The 22,896-nt window shown below is 40.7% G+C and overlaps 1 protein-coding gene across 2 annotated transcripts; it reads right to left on the bottom strand.

The window, feature by feature from the left end:
* Window positions 1–2,364: 2,364 nt before the first annotated feature.
* Window positions 2,365–17,125, bottom strand: LOC134399465 (arylsulfatase H-like). 2 transcript variants are annotated; one of them, XM_063127516.1, is made up of 10 exons: window positions 17,052–17,125; window positions 15,743–15,892; window positions 13,171–13,292; window positions 12,044–12,166; window positions 10,332–10,755; window positions 9,528–9,664; window positions 8,631–8,765; window positions 6,134–6,296; window positions 4,336–4,457; window positions 2,365–2,761 (listed from the first exon to the last, which is right to left on the bottom strand). In XM_063127516.1, exons 1-10 carry the CDS (start codon window positions 17,084–17,086, stop codon window positions 2,382–2,384), a joined length of 1,791 nt encoding a protein of 596 aa, XP_062983586.1. In that variant the 5' UTR covers window positions 17,087–17,125; the 3' UTR covers window positions 2,365–2,381. The 2 variants fall into 2 exon arrangements, with proteins under 2 accessions (XP_062983586.1, XP_062983587.1); XM_063127517.1 differs by lacking the exon at window positions 8,631–8,765.
* Between the last annotated feature and the right edge of the window lie 5,771 nt (window positions 17,126–22,896).

A 22,896-nucleotide genomic window follows, 5' to 3' on the forward strand; every position in this document is an offset into this window, starting at 1 on the left:
TTGTTTTATTAATGTATTTCCTTTGTGGTGGGGGGGCATGATTTGTAAGTGGCCATCTTCATCATGGGTGTCTCCTGATTATGTACAACTAGTATCTTATTTTTAGGTGGCCTCAGATCAATCTCAGGCTATAGACCCTTGCTCAACTCAGGCTGAGTGTAAGAAAAAGAAAAAAAAAGGTCACATAAAACTAACTTTAACTAATTGAGCTGAGAGCAGGCACTGTTCTGCAGCCAGCTTATTCGCACAAATAACTGCTCACATAAATGATCTACTCTTGGGAGTACTGTACTGTCTGGGGACACATGGGAACTTGTATCTCCTCCCCCACAGTTAAAATAAAAATGTTTTTCTACCTTCTCCACTCTCTCTTACCAGTTTCCATTTCCCAATGTACAAAAAGAATATAAAGGCTATGGGGCAATTACTGAGGAAAGTCAGAGTGCAAATTAGATAAAAAATAAAGTGGCATCAGTGAACTCCACCTGCCCCTGCCCTCTGTCCTGGGTGGAGCCCTTTAAAAATTTGGCGGCTATACTGCTGGTAACTGCAAATGAAACTGCCACAAATCCCACAAACCATCATGATCTGGAAAGCCAAGAAATTAACACAAGGCAGCGGCATTTTTTAGCTCTGTGAAACATCAGCATTACATGCCATGAAATGCTCCCAGGTACTTCACTGTGAAATAGTAGAATAGGGGTTGTTCACAGATAGGAACATGGCCTATTTTCTAAAAAGAAAAAGTTTTTTCTCCAAACCCACTTCAATATCTCCCTTCAAGAACAATTTGTGCTTGGAAATGGAAGAGTTATAGTTGAGGAATCCAAGCTCAGTTTTGACATCGGTTCGCACATCACAACAACCCACCATTTTTTTAAAAGCCCTGTTTCCCACCCTGTTTTGTCTCTTCCATAATAAGCCACAATTCTTGCTCCACACATCATGTTAAACAACTCAGTGCTGGAATGTTGTTTAGCCAGGGAAATTTAGCCAGTTCACCTTGCAGAGGGAGCACTCAGGAAGCATGTGTCAACACATTCACAATAACCCTGGCTTAAAAACAAACAAACCTGAGTTGTCATTCTGTACAAAGCAGGCCTATATGTTAAATGGATGAGGTACGAGGTATTGTTCAGCATGTCCTTGGAAATGACGATGAAGATAACTCATGCTATCATTTTTCCTGTTCTTGCTGAACATCATCTCCAGAAAAGATAAGAAAGAGCTCTATTTTCTTTTTAAACCCTAGGTCAAAGTTAGTGCTTTTGATAGATCTTTTTTTTTTTTTTTAAGTAAGTCTTCTTTTTCACAAAGTACAATTTTTTACCAAATATGTTTTTGCTTTTTTTCACCCCTGAAAATCATACTTGATGGCCACCACTGAAGTTTGATAATATGAAAGGATTTGCAATAAAATAACTGAAAGCTTTTTCATGGTAGCTTCAGTGAGCTGTGTGGTTGAGTTGAGTTTTCAAACTAAACTGTATCACCATATTTAGGAAAGGATGACATTGAGCTTTATCACACGTACCTGCTTTCTTCGGATTATCCCCATAGCGCTAAGCTTTGTTTTTGCTACCGGGAGGCAGTGATCCTTTGCATACCAGGAAGCGAGTTGAAGGGGGGAAATGTAAAAATCATAAAAAATCAACGGATGACCCAATTCGATTCAACTTTGGTATGCTTAAATCTCTCCCTAATATCAATGTGCCAATTTTAGTGTCTTTATCTTTAAAGCTTACGCAGATGTAAGCATTTCTTTAAAATCCTGCTCCTGCGCCCCAGCGGCGGCTCAGAAGGTACACTCAGAAAGCAGGGGCTAAATAGAGAGAATTGTTTTGCTTTGAAGCACAATTAAAGCAGGATGCATGGGAGTACTTCACAATAAAAGCAGATTATAAGGTGGAGAACTTCTGAGTCCTTTGCAGGCAATTCGCAGTGATTGCGCAGTATAACGCTGGTGTGATAAAGCTCATTGTCCTATAGATTACATCCGCTCTTTTCACCTTCTCCAGTAGAGAATAAGGGAGGTACAGCTGGACTTTTATCCACTGCGCTTACTGAATTTGTCTTGTGTATAGCTCTGCCATGATGTCCCCCTGGGTTCTGCTGCTTGGAGCAGTTATGAACAAAATGTTGAGTGTATTTGCTGTGGAAGACAACCTGTTTGAATATGGCAGGTTGAATTAGGTGAGCTACAGCTTCAATTTCAGGCCTATTGACCCATAAACAATTAGAATACAACACAACACAACTTACTGAACCTCTGTTTCTGTTATGTTACTTATTTCTTGTGTGTGCGTGTGCGTGTGTGCTTTTGCAGGAGAGGAGAATAACAGATTTCCTCCAAAGAGATTCCTTTTTATTAGAGGTCTAATTCATCCAACTGTTGTCCACTTTACAATGTCATCTTTTTCTTTGTCACAGCCACAGAATGGAAATGTCGCACAGCAGGGCTGCAGCCATGGTTTCCACATAAAGTTATAGTGAGAAAGCTGCTGTGGGACAGGAGTGAGAGTCCTGCGGTGCTCCTCCACAGCTTCCTCTATCCTCTTTAGCACTGCGTGGAACAGTGGCTCAGTGTCCGGTGACAGAGGCGTGGTCTCTGATGGGTCTCTTGAGAGGTCAAACAGCAAAGGAGGATCATGACGCGTCACACCCTCTCCAAAACATGGGCAAAGTTTCATTTCATAACACGCTCCAGATCCCTCTGGCCGAAAAACCGGTGTCACATAATGGGCCTTCCATATATTTCCACCTGGTGGGAAAGAATCCATACGATTAAGATGGCTGCAGACTGCACAATTTCATGCCACAGTAAACTCAGACTGATAGATTGTATGTAAGCTAAGAAAGCATACAGAATGAATTTTGTCATTTTAGCTGCTATCGCTGTATTTAGCCACAAAGGCAGGCAGATCTTGTTATGCTGCCTGTCAGATGAACTCCTGTAATTCTGTATTTTTCAAAAACAAACAAACAGAATTGTGTCCGCACCTCACTTCCACATCTTTGTCATGCTCAAACTGCCAAAATGGGAGTGACTGAAAGGAAGTGGCCATGTGGCTGTTCATAGTGCTTTTCCTTTCCTCCTTGCTCCCTTTCCCTAATCGTGCTGCTCTTGGACCATGTTAAAGCCTCATTTTCTTTATGGTCCCCACCTGTCTTTATAATCAAAGTACAACACACCCAAGCTCTATGTTAATTCATGAAAAATTCTTTGATCTTAGTGAGCTAGCCAAGGGATGCCAAATCATCTCTTTAACATTGTGATTGTTCCAGTCAGTGTCTTGATACACATTAGAGTCATAGTTCAGTGTTCCAATATCACATGTATGTCATCTTTCTTTCTTCCCTCCTTTCCTTCTTTCTTTGTTTTTTTGGGGGGTGGGGTGGAGGTAGGATATGTTCCAGCTGGCCTGGTCCCCAGTGTTGTCTAATTTACGATCTACTTCCAGGTCTCGTATAAATGATGGCAGCATCCCATTGGAAAAAGTTCTATGATTCAAGCAGTAACAGAAACTGTGAGAAACAATATGCCTTCAATACTGATTTTTGAAATGGTAGGCTGGCATTTCCCTTGCCAAATGACCTAATCCTGATGATCCAAGAAAGATTGGAACCCTTTGCTCCAGATCTGCTCTGAAGCTGTCAATTTGTATTCTTGTATTTAAAAACGACAGGTGAGTACTAAGGCATAAATCAAAGGAAATGAAAGGGAAATGAGACAAAAGGTATGCCCATACCTTAGAAGGGAAGGAACCACAATTTCAAATCTGGAAGCATTCTTAGGAGTAAGCACCATGCCAAAAGACATGAATAATTTGGGTATGGAAAAAATGCTACCTAGAAGTGATTGTTCCCTCTCCAACTTGATGATAATAGATTGTGAAACAGTGATCCATTTATTCCTCAAGGCATTGGTGTCCCTTTTTACAATGATCACATGGTGCTGTATTTTGGATTATCCCATATTATGTTCACAACAAACCTGCAAGGTGACCTCGAGTCACTTTCTCTTCATTATTGACAAAGGGCTGGAAGAACTCAAGTCCCCTACTCCAATACCCTATGCCTACATCAGCTTTCCCTAATCTAGTGCCCTCTAAATGTTTTGGACTACTACTCCCAGCATTCCTGATCGTTGACCATGCTGGCTGGGGCTCATAAGAGTTGGTTCAAAACATCTAGAGGGTACCAGTTTGGAGAAAGCTGCTCTTCAATCCTTCAGAAAATAGAAATTTGGCTAGGTGATGCCATTGTTTAGTTAGTGGTTATTTTACCATAAATTGCATAGATCTTTTTTGTGTTGGGGGAAGCCCTTATACTTACTATCCTTCTGGTGCCATCGCACTGCATGTAAATGCATTCCACAGTAGTGAAACAAGAATTCATGCTTTGAGTGTTGAACCAATCCCTTCAGCAAAGGCATTAAATCCCTACCATCAATTACCCTGAAAGGAGAAAGAAAATGACAGTCAGATCCCTTTATATAAACTATATTTGGATTAGTTCAGCAGATTGTACCCATAGGCAAATAATTGAGCATTGGTAACATGCTACATGAAAATGGTTCGATGTTTGCTATTTTAGATCTTAAATAAATTGTGTTTCGTTTCAAGGTTCTATGTCACTATAGAAGTTTCCTAATCCACTACTGCAGTTATAAAAACAATTTCAATGTACCCTCCATTGAAGTGAATGGGAAATTTGCTTGTCCTTTGCATGTGTATTGAAGCACACATGGGATTTCTAGAAGATGAAGGTAAAATCTTGATTTCATTGGAAACAGGAGTGAAGTAATGCTCTCCAGATCAGTTTTAAAGAACAAACCTTTGTGCATGTGTGTGGCTGAGGAAAGGTCACTTCCTAAGCCTTGCTGGCTTGCAGTAGCCAGGGCAGGAAGTCTGTGTGTGTGTGTGTGTGTGTGTGTGTGTGTGTGTGTGCGCGCGTGCGTGCGTGCGTGCGTGTGTTTTCCTTTCATTCAATTTTCCCTCACTGATATCAATTAGAGTGGGAAATCACTAAGTGAGTTTCTGGTTGGCATACAATTTCTCCTTAATTGGACACATGTTATGGGAATGGGGAAGCATTGGACTCTGTGGAATCCATTGGAACTTTCCCACTGGAATGGGAACTTCTGGTGCACTGTGGCTCATGCGGGGTTCCCTGGTGGCACAGTGGCACTTCAGCAACATCCTACAGCAATCACAGTTGCCAGTTGATGGGCTGTTTCAACCCATATCAGCCTGCCTGCACTTTAATATCAGAAAGTCAGGCCCTTCTCATTTGCCCATCCACAAAAGCAGAGATGTGGGTGACCACACATGAGAAGGCCTTTTCTGTGGTGGCCCCACACCTTTGGAACAAGTTGCTATCACACAGCTGCCATGTTCCGTCATTGTAGGCTTTTAAGAATGCCTTGAAAACATATTATTTTACTTTGGTCTACTCTGAATATGACTGCCTTTGTTGTTGGTTTTATTGTTGCCTTTTATTGTTGCTTTTATTGTCATTTTATTAGGTTCATGTTTTTATCACTTATAACATTTTAAATATTTTATTGCTGTAAGCTGCCTTGGCTTTAAATAAAAAATAAATATTATTTCACAGTTTCTCCAATTTAACCCATCTCCATTTCCTATATCCGTTATCCATTTTCTCATGCCACCTTCCTAAAGCAGTTTTCTTGGTCTAAGACTATGGTATCATTCTTCCTGTGGGTCACTTCATATGTATGCTTTTCCAGGAAGGGAAGCCTACTCAGAGGAGAGAAAACATGCATGCCAATGTTCCAGAGAAGATATGCATCTGTTCTTTTGGCAGGATACATGTGTATAAGTTTGTAGCTCCCATAATCATGAACTTAGGGTGCTTCCAGACTCTAGAAGCTGTACATTTTAATTGTATATCTTAATGGAAAGCTATATGCCAGCATATAAAGTGGTTAATCTTTGGAAGAATATTTGAATACAGGCTTTAAAATATTCTGGATCCAAAATCTTGCTTTGGTTGTCAGGAGATGTTAGCCATTCTTATAAGCCAAAATCAAAATGGATCCATACTGTCAAGTTTCAGCAGTTTTTGAGACACCAACGATAGGAAAGAATCTACTCAAAAGTATCCATACCTGTCCTGTGGTACTGTTCCACCAGCCAGGTGAACCAATGTGGGGTAAATATCCATTAGACTTGTTGGTTCAGAAATAACCTTTCCCTCAGGTAGCATTCCTGTCCATCTAATTACTCCAGGGACACGGATTCCTCCTTCCCAGCCTGCCATGGCTTTTCCACCTAGAGTTGTCAAACAATAGCAGTTGCAAAACAATAAATGTTCTCAGAAATTTGTTGTGTCCAACTTCATCTCAACATGTTATATTAAGATTTTTTTCTCCTTAAGAAGATATGTAGATCCTTTTCATTTAAACCTATTTTCATGTAGCATCCTGCCAGCATAGCTGTCATGATCCCCTTAGTGTGGGGGAAGGAGTTTCAGCCTATCAATCAGAATCAGATTTTGAAGCCAAAGAAATGTACCAGCCTACACAGGAAGCAGGCAAGGTGATTCTCCAAGGCTCTTCGTTCACTAGGGAGGAATCTAGGGAGGAATCTCCACTGGACCTTATCAGTGAAAACATTAACAACTCAGAGTCTGTGGGAATTCAGCAATCCTAAGAGGGGGAAGGGACTTCAGAGTTGGCTGATCCCAGAGTCTGAATGGGTGGAGCTAAAAAAAGGCAAGAGGCAATCTTCTTGGCTAGCTTCTCACTAAAGGCTTCTTCAGAGGACTCTTCCTTGAAATTAAAGGGACTCAGGGAAAAGACTTTCCCTTTTGTTGAAAGGACAATCATCTCACTTAGCCAAGTTTTAGCCTAGAAGAAAGTTCCTAGTGTTTAAGCTCTCTTCAGGTGTGAAGAGATGTTTGTTTGCTGAATAACGGTTTGTGAATTATTTGGCAGACCTCTTTATTGTCTCTTACAGCAGCAGGAGGGCTTGGAAACATGACAGCTGCTTTTCCATAACACTGATATATCAGATACTCACTGAGCACTAACTGAATGCTCAGTTGAATGCAGGGGCAATCCAAAAACATGTTAACAATATTTTATACTCTGTGAACCCTCCAAACTGGTACGTCCTTCACACATATGCCAAAATTCTGTGCCAGCTTTGTGCCACTCACTGATATTTCAAATGCAGGTTCATAGTTATTATGTGCTTTTGGTAGTGGCACAAAACTCAGGCTTTATGGCACAAAACAGCACAAAACATTCACATAGGTTTGGAGATGATATGAAAATATGGATTGTTTTTAGTACCTAAGGGTATATAATTTTCATGCTTTTGGTGGTGGCACAAAACTAGCACACAAAATTGGCACAGATTTGGAGGTGATATGACAATGTTGTTTTTTGTGTATTAAGTACAAACATGCATTTGATGTATTATTGCAGTCTTGTGGGTGGCAGCACAATACTTATGATTTGTGGCACAAAACTGTCATATGTTGAAGGAGATATTAGTTTAGGGGCTCATAGTTTAGCATATGTTTGGAGGAGATACTAGTTGGGCTGTAACAATATAATCCTATGCATGTCTGCTCAGTTGTAAACCTTATTGAGTTTAATGGGATTTGCTCTGTGATAAGTATATATGGGATTGCAGTCTAAATCAATCAATAGAGACAAACTACCTCCTCATCACAAATTCATGCTTTAAGCACCTTGTGTGCCTACAAAAATGTTGTACATATGGAGGATAGAATATCTATGTTTTATCTTTGGTGCCTTCTATTTATTGTATGCATTTACACCTGACCCTTGAAGAGAAAAAAAAATCTTCTCAGACTTGCTCACAAAGTAATCCAACAATAATATCTGAAAGATAAAAACAGTCAAAATATAATTGCCAAGAAATACAGCAGGATAAAAGCAGCAACAATAAAGAATAAAAGCAGCAGCAATTTAATTTATAATACTACTAATTAAAGTTTTAAGTCATGTGAAAATAAAAACGGGTTTTGTCTAGAGCTGAAAGAATGTCAGGGTAATTACCAGGTGAATCTCCCTGGGGAAATCAATCCACCTTAGTTAGCTTAAAGAGGCATACCAGAGATTTGTGTTAGAGTAGGTCAATCTTCTCCAACCTTGCAGTTTCCAGTTATGTTGAACTGCAACTCCCATCATCCTTTGTATGGCCAATGGGAATGATGAGACTTGCAGTCCAACACATTGTGGGGAGCACCAGATTGGGGAAGGCTAGACTAGGACATATTTCAGATACTCGGGCCCCAAGCCATGTAGGCATTTCAAAGGTGAAGGCCTCGAACTTGTTGGGTACTTTCTCTTTTGAAGGAACAAAAACATGGGTGGAGAAGCGACAGTAGGGAGCGTGCCCCCCCCCATGTGATGGAGCTTAAAGCCTTCTTTGCAAATCGTGTTGTTGTTGTTGCATTCTCTTATTTAAACTATGCACACAGTTGTGGTTTTTGAATTGTGGACATCTCTTTTTGCTCAACCTGATTTTTGATGTTTCCAGTATTGAAATAGCAACCTAAGGTAGCATCTGATGGGCTGTCAAATACAATAGACTTATTGAAATTGCTTAGGAGGAACTCAGAATTCTCACCCTTGTATATGCCGTTTGAACCACCTCTTCGAGTATTTCCGTCCTGAGCCTCTAAATATCCACCATGGTCAGAGGCAAAATATGTCAGTGTCTTGTCTCTCAAGTTTTCAGAATCAAGTATATCCAGAATTCTTCCTGTAAACCAGAAGTGACATGTCTGCATTGCTAAGGCTTAAGAGGGGTAACGCCCCCTACCCCATCTCATGTAACATTTTCTGGTTGTATCCTGAGTAGATTTATGCATATGAGCAATATTGTGCTACTGCACTTAGCTGAAGTTTTTTTTAATGAAATTCCAAGAAATGCATAGCAATGGCATAAAGTGAGCTCAAAGATACTCACCGCAGTAGATAGCAACATTCTTGAAAATTATTCATACTGCTTTTTCTTTTGTGCTTACAAAGTAGAATATAAATGTTATTTCTTTCTTCTGAACTGCAAGCCTTTAGGATAATGAACTAGTACTTTTTGTTTCTATATGTTTGACCAGCTACTTAGTAAATAAGTCTGTTACTTCAAATAGTTTCTAGACATTATTTACTTTACATAGTAGGTTTCATTGTCAGAGGATGCATTATCCACCAACATCCCAATCCTAACTCCATTTGCCTGGGAGTAGGTCCTATTGACATTCTCATAGGAGTGTTCCATATTTCATGGAAATGAACAGAGAGAACTGAATGGTACAATGTGTGGGGAGATTTAACTCCTCATCTTTGATTCAGAAATCTTGAATACTCCAAAAGCCCCTAACATAACAGCCTTACCCAATTTGGCACTCTTCAGATGTGTGAAATCACCATAAAGTAAAGGCTTGACTTGGGGTCAGTGTACACAATAACATGTTAGCATTTATTGGTCTGTTAATAATAATCTCATTTGTTGCGATCTACTTACCTATCATCCAGTCCATCTCTTCTACATTGTCACCATACAATCCATGCTTGCTCGTCCCAGTGAAATTTTCCGTGGTAACCAATGGTGTGTGAACATGCAAGAAAGAAACAAAGAGGAGGAATGGCCCTTGCTTGTTTCTAAAAAATACAAGAATTGCCATTTATAAATTTCCAAGGAATGTATATTTCTTTTCTTTTTTGTCAATGCCTTGTAACACATCTAAACTGATAGTAGCTTCTTCATTAAGCCATTCCACCACCAACCTTGTGTGCTAATAGTATCAAATGCCAATACATCATTCTCACTTCTGTAATCCTTGAAGATAATTCTTTTTCCAAATGAGGAGACAAAGGCCACAGCTAGACCTAAGGTTTATCCTGGGATCTTCCAACGTTCGCCCCTGCCTGAGCACGGGATCCCCTGTGTGTCACCTAGATGAACAGGTTTGACCCCTGGACGATCCAGGGATAAACCTTAGGTCTAGCTATGGCCAAAATCATTTTGAATACTTTTTAATCAAAATTGATGGCTTCAGGGATCTGTCATCCTAAATGATCATGCAATTGACCAGGTAGCTTTTACCTCAGAAGCCATATCCTTTATATTCTACAGAAGAGACCCAAGAATTCAGAAACTGGAGAGACATGATAGGCATTTTGTAGATTAAAAACGGACTAACTTTATAAAGGTTCTCTTGTTTCTGTCTCTATATTCAGTGAATTTTTTAAAAAATCAACATGGGTGCTTCATTTCGTCTCACACATTCATGATCTCAAATAATTCATTATAAGAATCTTGTTTTACCTTTTAATAAAGGAAATGACTTCATTCAGCATAAGAGGTGCAGTTCTTTCTAACTTCATTGGCTGTTCTGTAATGTCATAATTTCTCATCATAATACAATTCCAGTGTCTTATGAATCCATAGCTTGAGTACCAGGAAATGAAGAATAAGAAGTTAAATAAAGCCAGCAGTAAGATTATTTTCCAACTGACAGGCCCCAGATGAGTAAGTTTTGTTGCTATAAGAGTAAAAACAGCAAGGGCAATCATTTGAGTATAATACCAGTATTTGCTCCGCACTGACATATCCATTTCTGGAGGTTGTGTTATTTGACAATCACTTATTAATGAAAATGGCATCCCATAAAAATGATCAAATCCATGATTTAAGGGATGATGGCAGTGGTCGTTAGGGTATCTGCAATTCAGGCCTTGGTGCCACTTCCCTGAAAAAACAGAATTGAATATATTACGTAAGAAATATTGTCAACTATTAGGTGCAAAGAAAGTTGTTTGTTTCTCTCCTCCTTAGCCTGCTCCCTTGCTGTATACAAAGGCCATAGCTAGACCTACGGTTTATCCCTGGATCGTCCAGGGGTCAAACCTGTTCATCTAGGTGACACACAGGGGATCCAGTGCTCAGGCAGGGGCAAACCCTGGATGATCCCAGGATAAACCTTACGTCTAGCTGTGGCCTAAATGTCTTTTCAGATCTCTAATACTGGAAAGCAGCGTGGCTGGATTCCCACCTGCTTTTGCCACTGCCTTTGTAACTGGATGAAACCCATTGTTCTGGGTTCACATATAACAACAATCCCTGGTTTAAACGACCCAGAGATCACCACTGAACAGCAAACTATGGGTTCTCTTTCTGGGTTGTTTGTGGTTAAGAAACCATGGTTTCGTACTGCAGCAACATTCACACATCACAGTAACCCAAAATTCAACAATCCATATCAGAGTTAGCATTATGTAACAAAAATTAATCAAAATTGTGACGCAAGGTGTCTAAGCAAGGTGGTCTTCACTAACGTGTGAAAGTTTCAAAGGAAAGAGGTTAATTAGGTCTCCTGAGGGAAGGAGCTCAAAATTCTGGTCATCAAAATTAAGAAGGCCCTGCCCCACATACCGAGCAAATACAACACAGATAGTAGTGGGGTGCTGACCAAAGATTGACCAACATATCTAAAAGAGGAGCAGGATCATGTGGGAGTAAGTGTCCTGGGCCCAAACAATCCAATGTTTCGAAGGTGAAAACCAGCACTCTACAAAATGATGACCAGCTCTGAAAACTGATAACTCAAGGTTTAAGTCCTTGAGCAACAATCAAAGCAGAAGAATCTTAGAAAAATGCTTATTTGGCCTGCAGATGAATGGAATATTTTCTGAGATGGAAAATTACCTTTTTTTTTTTTAACCAAACAAGTTTATTATTTATTTATTTATTTATTTATTACATTTTTATACCGCCCAATAGCCGAAGCTCTCTGGGCGGTTCACAAAAATTAAAACCATCATAAAACAACCAGCAAGTTAAAAACACACACACATTTAATTAATTAATACTTCTATTATATTTGGAAGTATTGATTAAAAGCTGCTTGGGAAAAAGCACTTTTCTGATGATTATGGCAAAATGCAGCCAAACATGTTCAATTCTAGATGACAAGATGTTTCACTGGTAGAGATGTTTCACTCTCTTTCACCCAGGTACTACTATGTAAATCTTCCTACCTATTAAGCCAGTAGTGTACCCTTGCTTCTGCAATATCTTCGCAAAAGTAGTCTCATTTGGAGGAAGTCCACCAGAACCAGCAAGCCAAGTAAGAACACGAGCACCTTCTGTTTGATCCATACCTAAGATTTAAAGTATACATATAACAGATAGCTGGTAATTGACTGTGAACGTTAACAGGTCAACCAAGTATAGTCGTAATGAAAGACTACAATTTTCCTGATCTGCCTTAATCTATAGACAGCAAATGAAAATGCTACGAAAATGCTGCATAGTGACACAATCACAACATCTAAGGTCCTCTGGTTGCTTACTCCATGGGAGGCTTGGAAAACAGCAACAAGGCATAGGGCCTTCTCAGTGGTGGCCACCCAATTATGGAATGGTCTCCCTGACAAGGCCCGCCTGGAACCAACATTGTTATCTTTTCAGTGCCAGGTCAAGACTTTTCTCTTTTCCCAGGCATTTGGCAGCATATGGTGAGTTTTGAAATTGATAATGGATTTGTCTTACAGTTTGGCTGATTGCGTAAGTTGTTTTGAGATATATGTTATCTCTGAGCATACTGTCAGTTAGTGTGCTTTTTGTTTTTAAAATCTGCTGATTGCATTTTTAATGTTTTTAATTTTTAAGAGCTTTGGCTATGGGGCAGTATAGAAATGTAATAAATAATGACAAATAATAATTATAATGATGGGAAAGTTGAAAGTTGGTATCTTAAATTATTCTGTAATAGTCTTAGTAAATTCAAGTCAGGACTGGCCCAGGACATTTTGCAACCTGAGGAGAAGGATAAGATGGGACCCTCTCCCCAGTCCACCTACAGAAGCTGACTGGACTGACCATTGAATATAACTTTAACACTGAGGGGAACAGCCAGAGAGTTCATATGGGACAACTGGAAGTCTTCCACTACTGTGACCCCGCTCCCATAATCTTCTGCCTGAGGCAGTTGCCTCACTTTACCTAATGGTAGGAGTGGCCCTGATTCAAGTAGCCTTCTTGTGCAACCCTAAACCTACCCAATGGTATCTAGTACTACAGTACTAATGTAAAGAACATTTCCACAGTTCTGTCTGAAGACCAAAGTTAGGACTAAATTGTGCCATTAAACCATATAGCAAACCTGATCGGATTGGATATCTTCCAGTTAAAAAAGCAGCTCTACTTGGAGTGCATAGAGGAGCTGCAGCAATGTGCTGAGTAAGTTTCACTCCTTCCTTTGCAAGTCGATCAATATTAGGAGTCCTGAGAAAAAGCATAAGAACAATTTGTTGGAGCTGACTCTTTAGAAAGCAAATAGAGAACATCTAATTGAGGTTTGGAAGCTGACCAAGTTTCTTTCACGAGCCAAAGTTAATATGTACGGTTGAAGGATGGTAGTTCAAAATATGTAGTGAGAAATCATCCCCTCTTATTCATTTCATGAAAGCAAAATAATATAATTTAGACATTAATGCCTATATGTTTTTCAATAGGTTATATCTAACGTTAGTCTTATTCAGAACCAAACTAATATTTTAATATTGTATTGGTTTTATATGCTCTTTTAACTAATTTTATGTATTATATTGTGTTTGGTGTTGTTCCCCGCCTCGATCCAGAGGGAGAGACGGGTAATAAATATTATTATTATTATTGTTATTGTTATTGTTATTTTATTATTATAATCTAAAAGTCCTGCTAATGTTTACCCTGCAAATGTGCACACCCCTAAGTCTGCATCTGACCCAGTATATATAATATATGCAAGTAATATAAGGCTCTATGCAAGATTCTAATCTCATCACAGCAGTGGAGGAGTGCATGAGCCCAAGTGTTATGGAGCCTTCCCTACCCTGGTGCACTACAGATGTTTTGGACTACAACTTCCAGCATTCCTGATTATTAGCCATGTTGGCTGGGGCGGATGGGAGTCGACATCCAAAACATCTGGAGGTCTCCAGGTTTAGAGAAAACAGTCTTTGCAAGCTGGCAGGAGGCTTAGAGGTAGATGGCAAAATGGATCTTCCTAGGCAGCCTCAGCATACCCACAAAGAAGGCTCTCTCCCACATCCCTGCCAATCGTGCTCCAGATGTTGGAGAACCTCTCCAGTCATCTTCATGAGTGGGCAATCTCATACAAGAGACAACTGACCTTCAAGTAACCTGGTACTAAGCCACTTAGGATTTTTTTTAGTGTGATAACCAGTTCTTCAAATTGGGCCAAAGAACAGCTCAGAGCCCAGTGAAGCTGTTCCAAAAGGGCAGTCACATGCTCCTGCGAACCAGTTGTAGTCAAAACTCTAGCTTCTTCATTGTGGACCAGTTGATGTTTATGGACATTTTTCAAAGGCAATAATCAAGTTTTGATGAACCTAAGGGCTCCTGTAAATGAGTGATTCATTGCACGCTCATGACTGGCCACTCATGGAGGTTTTCAGGTCCAATACATGATGCCGTCAATGACCAGGATAGCTCCTGCGGTATGTCCTGGAAATCCCAGTATTATTATTATTATTATTATTATTATTATTATTATTATTATTTATTTATTTATTTATATAGCACCATCAATGCACATGGTGCTGTACAGAGTAAAACAGTAAATAGCAAGACCCTGCCGCATAGGCTTACAATCTAATAAAATCATAGTAAAACAATAACCACTATTAATGTGGTAATAGCTGGGAAAAAGCAGAAGGGGAAGTATTCAACTCAAAGCACGTGATCATCCCTCTCTGCCCATGTAATGCAGCCCATAACAATCACACCAAAGAACCTGGAATCACAAAGCCTCAAATAAGCAATACGATTTCCCCTTAATGTAGAGACACTCTAAGGCCTGCGTTAGCCAGCTTTAAGGTGGCCATGTCCTCTTTTTACAGAAAAAAGTCCTCTGTTTGAAAGGCTGTTAGATGACTATCCCCTATATGAAGGCATCCTCTGAAATGTTGCCCTGTCTAGTTCCAATGTCAAGATTAAAGAACTGTAAGAACTGTTGCCCATCCATAGGGCCCACCTGGAGAGCAGACTGGAGAGGCAGGGACCCAGGTCCCCTGGTCACAGTCTTCTGCAATATGGTAAGATTTACTATATATTTTTTATTTAAATTATTATTTCTAGTTGCACATCTATACATAAAAATCAGCATATGCAAATATGTGCCACTTTTGTCCTCTTTCTTTCTTTCTTTCCTTCCTTCCTTCCTTCCTTCCTTCCTTCCTTCCTTCCTTTTTTTCCCTTTAATGCTGATGCATTTCCTCTTTTTTGGCCATTTATAAACAGCCACCCAAGGCAGATCAGACCTACCTAGGAATGGGTGCAGCTGGCACACCAGGCTAAGCTGGGCAAAAGGACCTCTGGCCATAGTTGCCAGCTGAGCATCCAGAAGCTAAGCAGAATCCAGGAGTACTCCAAAGCTGAGAGAGGTATTTATATATTTATAAAATAAATTACAGTGTAGCAGAAATATGCTTGTATATGTCTAACATTTAATAAAGTATGTATTTCTAGAGCTTGTCCAGACATTTGAGCAATAGTTTTCTGCCTTAAGTGTAGCAATTATTTATTTATTTATTTATTCAATTTATGAGTCACCCTAAATCTGAAGCTCTTATGAAAAAGGAAAAAAAGAAGGAAAAAACCCTGACCAGCTTTCCAGACTATTTCATGTATCTGAAGAAAGAAAGAATATGCATCTCTGTAGGAGCCTTTACCTGATAGTATTGTTTCCATAGCAGCCTACATCCCCAATGCCAAGATCATCAGCCAGTAAGATGACAATATTGGGCTTAGAACTGACCAAAGCTTGCAATTCTAGTGGCATTAGCAACAGGTACAAAGCTAGAAATAAACCTGGGTATTGCCTGGAAAAAGGAAAGATAATTTAACTGTTACAAATATGTTAGTAACATCCCAGTTCATCATACTGACAATCTACAGTAACACCCACAGGTTTCTCACTGTTTAGCAGCATGAAATCAAAGAAATTGGCAATGTGGTGGTAGTCGTGGTGATGATGATTTAGTACCTTTGTAATCCATCCAATAGCTAATGTACCCTGAGTGGATGTTGTTGTGTCAGAGACAAATGTCAATCTATTAGCAGTGCCATCAGGAGAGGACCTTGGGGCAGATGTGTGCCAAACTCTGTTTTCCAATTTCCTGAAAGTTTTCTTCCCCCATGAAAGAGGCTTCCATTGTTCTGCCTCATTTTCAGGGTGTATTATTGTGATGTTTTTGAGCTTACCTAATCACTAGCCAACGGTGTTGTGCATATGTTTTATTTTTCTATTACACATCTCTCCATTGCTCTGCAGCCCCGCCGTCTGCTTGTACTTCCTGACCCTAAGATTCATAATTCAGAGAATAAGACTCCAAAGAAAAGCCTTCAATCCCTGAGCTCTGAAACTCGGTAGAAAGAAAGCCCCATTCTGTATTTTATAACAAACAATCCCAGAGGAGATGATTTCCTGTTTCATCCATCCCACAAACCTCACAGAGAGTGAAATCCAACTTTCCCAAAACAAACAAGATTGCGACATAAAACACAGTATCCACTCAAGACACAGAGCAGAGTAACCTGCTAAATGCAGAGCTCCACAGTTTGGAGGTTTGCTGTCTGTACAGTTGTTAAAGAATATTGGAAGGAAGACTGCAGTATGTGCTTTAACGTATGCTTTCAAATAGCTCATATGACAAATGCCAGAACTGGGGTCTTGATTTTATATTATTGAAAGACTGCAATCTTATACCAAGTTACCTGGGAGTAAATCTTATTGAACTCAATGGGATTTACATCCAAGTAGACATGTATAGGATTGCACACTGAAAGCATTAGTAACTGACAAACCCCAAAATGTTTTGCTTTTGCATTATTTACTAAAGTTTATTTAGAGCTGTTAAAGTTATGCATAGAAATACAAAAATGCAGAAGTATGCTGTTCATATTTCCTCATTACATTAGCCGCTGAAACTTTTTGTAAATATATAAGAAAACAGTGGCTTATTCTAGTGAACTCTTTACCAGGAATGGGTAAGACACAGCATGACTTCTTTCATGGGCAGTCAAGATGTAGCTGTCTACCAATGAAGAATCTGTGGGTGGGGAAATCACAATATTAGAGAAGGTCTGGATAATTTCAAATACTTATTACATGTTGTGAATATATTATTATTTCCCCTCATTTGTTAAAAACAAACAGCGACACACTGAAAGTAGCATGTGAAAATCTACCCTGTGAAATCTGTCTGCCAGCTGAGTTTTTCCTTTTCATTCTCCTTAGGCCACAATGAGTTCCTTATTTTCTGACCACACATATGGCTTCCCCACAGAAAACGCCCACTTGTTCCACTTCATTTTTGTGGTGGTAAAATGACATTTCTGAATCTTAAATAGACTGTTAATAAATATTATTATTATTATTGTTGTTGTTGTTGTTGTTGTTTCAATACTGTACTGTAAAACATGTCCTTCCCTCAGGAGGAGTCATTACAATGTACACGAGCCAGTCTTGTGGACAAACAAATCATATTTCAACTTCTTCAGCTGGGAGTAAACCTTATTATCAATTCTATTATCACACCTTCTAGGTTTGGGTTCTTACCACAGAAAATATCCAGTTCTACTTCATTTTGTTACTGTTGCAAAACTGCATTCCCTTTGAGGTATGTCTAGATATTTCCTTAAACTTTGGCACACTGTTGATTCAATGCCATGCACGTTTGCTTGGAATTAAGTCACACTGATTTCAAAGGGACTTACTCCAGGTATGTATGAATAGAAATAAAAGTGGGAAGGCTCTGAGGACCCTTCTATCACAATTCTAGCACTTTCTTTACTCGTTCTGATAGTGCAGAGATTGAGTGGGATATTTAAGCAAATCTTTATTAACTTAACTTGGCAGCCTTACAGCAAATTAGAAAAAATCCATTAGTAATAATTTACTATGGCCACAGTCCTAAGCATACTTCCAAGAAAGACCATATGAATGCATTGAGAGAGGGCAGGGCCTGGGGGAAAATGCTGGCAGACAGCTGGGGAACTTCCACATACGTATCTGGCCCATGGGCCGAAGGTTCATCACGCCTGGTAACTACATATGAAATGAGGAGAATGAAACAGCAATGCAGTTAGGCAAACCAGAAAACAGGAAAGGACTCCAGTGTTGAGTGATAACAGAAATCGTTGCTCTATGTGTTTCAGGCCGTTGCTAGACGAGGACTTAACTCGGTGTGAGGCCAGGGCTCCCTGCTGTGTGTGCAGATGACGCACAGGGGATCCCGGGGTCAGGCCGGGCTAAATCCTCCCTTGACCCGGGATAACCGGATCCGCTTGTGACCCATTTTTTCTGCAGTCCCGGGCTGAGCCCGGGGCTGCGGAAGGTCTAGCTACTTCCATGGCTTTTCCCAGCTGCTCGCTTACTTGCGAGTAGCCGGGAGAAGCCGTGCACTGGGCACAGCACTCCATAGGAGCGCTGTGTCCATCGGGCTGGTATTTTTTAAAAAATCACGGGGGGGGGGGGAGTTGGGGGCCAGGGGGGAAAGAGCGGACCCGGTAGGAGAGATGGGGGGAAGAGCGGAGCCAGGGTGGGGAGATCACGGATGGGGCGCGTGGAGGGGGCATCGGACATGGCGGACGGGTGATCGGGCGGGCATGGCGAGTGGGCATGTGAGTGGGCTGGCGAGCGGGCGGGGGGCATCAGATATGGCGGACGGGGGGAAGAAGAACGAGGCCAGAGCAAGGAGATCGGGGACGGGTGAGCGAGCCGGGGGTGGACATGGCGAGCGGGGGGAGGATGGGTGAACAAGCGGGGTCGGACATGGCGAGCAGGGGGAGGATGGGCGAGTGATTGGGCAGGGGGGCATCAGACATTGGGGAGAAATCGGGGGCAGGGGGAGCGGGGAACCGTTTATTTTTTAAAAAAAGCCTTACCTTTCTGTTGGTGCGCTCCTGCGCACATGGCCCCTTTAATTTTTTTAAAAAATGGCCGACGCAATGGGGCTTTCCCTTACCCTGTTACGTGTTACATCTAGCTAGGGGCGACAGCCCATGCTAGCTGCAGTGCGGCCTCGCCCTGACTCCCCACCAGATTATCAGGTAGGTCTAGCAAGCCCCTCAGAGTAAAGGCTCCTTCAGGAGCTAAATATATGAACAAAGCAGGGGACAACACAGTAGTACAAACTTGAAAGCAATAAAATGAAATACTCAGATTAAAACTAAATTAATAAAGGAACTAAGGCCCCGTGGGAGCTAGCAAGTGCTCTGCCTCCCAACAACTACTGTTTCTGCTTTGTTTCCAGATTACAAAATAACCATGACTGAGAACTCAGAACTCCAGGTTGTTGAGGGAGAAACAACCCAGAGTTTTAACCCATGTTTTGTTATTGGGTTAAAACTCTGGGTTGTTTCTCCCTCAAGAGAGAAACCCATTGGCACCTTGTTTTAACTGTTTTGTTTTTATTGTTTTAAATTATATATTGTTTTAACTTGGTTCATGATGTAATTTGTTTTAGCTGTGTATATTTATTGTTTTACAATGTATGCTTTTATCTGTATGCCACCCTGAGATCCTAATGATGTAGGGCAGGATACAAATTGTGTTTTTTTAACAACTCCTGAGTTCTGGGTTCGCACATCTTGGAATACAACTCAGGAACAGGGCATTCCTAAGTTGTTTAATAGTCCAGAAAGAAAGCAGAAGTGATGGGTGGGTAAGAAGAAGCATGTTCACTTACTGTCATATGGGCTTGACTAGCCATGGGTTGTTTAACCCATGGTTGGTCATTACGTGTGAACTGGGTCATTGAGTCTGAATAGTGTCTTGATCAACAGTTCTTAGTATCAGCAAGCATATGCAAATGAGGAATTTCTGCTTCCTACCCAACAATGCATCTCTTTTGCCATCATCCTGCATGGTCTATACTGAGTTACTCAGAAGGAGCTGAGTTTTAAATCATTATTTCATCATGGTTTGCTCTGGAAAAGTGTAAAATTTCCTTTAATCAGAGTCTGAAGCTACTAATGGTCAATGGATAACATAACTGGCATCTCATCATGAAACAAAACTAATTTTTCACAACTGTGGAAATAATTAGGGTTGTGCACGGACCCCCCGATCCGCTTCTTTTCCAGATTCGCAACTTCCGGATCGGGTGTGCTCCACTCCACCTATGGTCCGCTCCGCTTCGCTGCAGAGCTCTGTATGCAGATCGGAGCTCCGCTTTCCCCCCCATAGACTTCCACTGAAATCCAAAAATGCCTACAACTTTTTTTCTGTAAATTTTTCTGTTAACTCGGCACCATGATAGCTTATTCATGTATACACATGCATGCCAAGCCTCAAGCAAATCCAAGCATCCCCTGATTTTTGGTTTTTTTAAAAAAATCCAACACCCCATTTTCAGAAATGGGATTAACTTCGGCATTTTTACAGATAAAAACTTTGAAACAAGGCACTCTCACAGATGCCATCTAGATCCACATTCATGGCAAGTTCCAAGCAAATCCCATCATCCTCTGATTTTTGGCAGGGGTTTTAACCTTTAAAGCATCACCCTAACCCCAATTCACACCCCTTTCGATATCTCCGTCAATTTTCACATTAGAAACCTCAAGTTAGGCACCAGGACAGCTGATCCATGTATACACATGCATGCCAAGCCACAAGCAAATCCAAGCATCCCCTGATTTTGGGGGGATTTTAGAAAATCTGACACCCCATTATCTCAGGGATTTTTAAAGCTGCAGACAGCTCAATGGGCTTTATTCATGGTCGTTTCAAAGGAAATCCCAGCATGCCATGAATTGGGGAGTAGATAAACGTTACTATGAATCTTCTTCCACACTTGAAAAATTGATTTGGAACTTCCAAATGTCTAAGTGAGCGCAGGAAGGACTTATCCCCTCAGTCAAAGCAAGACACACACAAACCATCCCTGCAAGGTGGGCACAGAGGAGGACAGACAGCACTGGGAGCAAGCATGCCAGAGGCTTGTGGATTTGAACCACAAAGCCCATTATGTAGTACAGCTCCCAGGCACCAGGCGGGCAGAGAGGCAGGCAGAGATATGCCATAGATCTATGGGGAAGTCAGTCCCCCAAACAGCAGATACCCCCAAACAACAGCACCCAGGCGGAGGCGGGAAGGCAGGCATGGAACAGACATTTCTGGGGGCACAAGGAAGTGAGCCAAGGATTGTTTCAAAGCAAGTAATGCAAACCATCCCTGTGAGGCGGGAGCAGCTCAGAGAGATGCCTTTTCTTTTGCATCCCATAACTCAATAGGAGGCTATGCATATTTGTCTCCCATGCTTTGAGGAGACAGTAGAGCATGTTTGCCATTGTTGGTTGAGGGAGTGTTTCAGTTGAAGAGCAAATAACACAAAAAACGTTTCTCTGTTTTTTGTGCCAAGTAAATGTAAATCATGAATAATAATTCATAAATCATAGTTCAGACATGGCTTTTTCATACTGTTCCCTGGTGCCTTAAAAACTGCTTGGTGGTGGTGGTGGTGGTGTGTGTGTGTGTGTGTGTGTGTGTGTGTGTGTGTGTGTGTATGTGTGTTATATCCTTTGTGAGTCCAGGACAGATGAAAAACGGATAAAAATTTCTAAGGGCTGTAAAAAGTATCCCTGAACCAGAAGTGCTTTTCCCTGACAACAAAAATGAAGCTGAAGAGTGATTACTGACTTCTCAAGGGAAGCTAAAATAATACAATGCAATCCAGTTTACTCTTCTCAAGATTGACCATAAGTTAGGGCAATACAAAAAAGAAAAGAAAAATTACAGGCACACGTTTAGATATTTTCAGACATTTCTGGATGTGGTTTTTTTATTTCCTTATTTAAATATTTTAGTTTTAAAGTAAAGTATTTTAAAATTGCTTATTTAAAAGATTTGTAAGCTGACTTTTAGGATAAGCATCCACCTCCCAAGGTTGCATACAACTGAACTTAGAAATCTCTCTCTCTCTCTCATACATGTTATATGAAATTATACATATCAACTATGCAATGCCTATTTTACCAGCTGGGAAGTTTTTAGTACACTCTCCTTTGAACTGAAACATCTATAGAACAATCCTATATATGTCTGCTCAGAGTTAAATCCCATGGTGTTCCCACTGGGGCTTACTGCCAGGTAATTGAGGACAGGAGTGCAGCCCTAATTTCTTTTTTGAGTCACCACCATTGTCAGAGAGCTGCGGGTAGTTCTAAGCAGCACGGGTATTTTCCAATATATTATGCTGTACAGAGCAGGGCCATGGATACTCCAGATTTCAAAAAACAGTTCAGCAATGGTGATAATACATATTAAAAGCTTTTAAATTCAGTTTCCTCATCTTATTCTATGGTGTTAAATATATAAGCTATTCTGGTAGAAAGGAAGTTGGTCTCCCAAGAGATGTTATCAAAAGAAAGCTATTTTTGAACTCAGTGTACCAGTCTACTTTTGAATGCCAGCAATACATTTGTGTACTTTAAAAAATGGTTTCTATATTTGGTCAGAGCAAATGACTTATACGGTACCTGATAGAGTCCCGCTACAGCAGCAGTAGCAGCAGCAGCAGCAGCAGCAACAACACGGTGTTTAAGTTCAGGGTAGACTTCATTCCTAGCTTTTAAGTAAAGCTTCACTCCAGCTACAAGTGCAACGTGTTTCATCAGTCTCCACAGCCGTAGGCTATCAAGGAAGTCATCACATCTGCCACATTTGCTCATGCGCACTGCCGGGCAGCTCCCACTTGGGAGAGAGAAAAAAGGCTTTGTCGCATAACAATTAAGCTGGGAACTTCACAGGCAGCTCTCTTGCCTGCTGTCTGTGCGGGATAAACTCTCAACAGCTTCCCTCCGTACTGTACCTCTCTTT

This window comes from Elgaria multicarinata, chromosome 5, assembly GCF_023053635.1.
Source record: "Elgaria multicarinata webbii isolate HBS135686 ecotype San Diego chromosome 5, rElgMul1.1.pri, whole genome shotgun sequence".
Taxonomy (NCBI): Eukaryota; Metazoa; Chordata; class Lepidosauria; order Squamata; family Anguidae; genus Elgaria; species Elgaria multicarinata.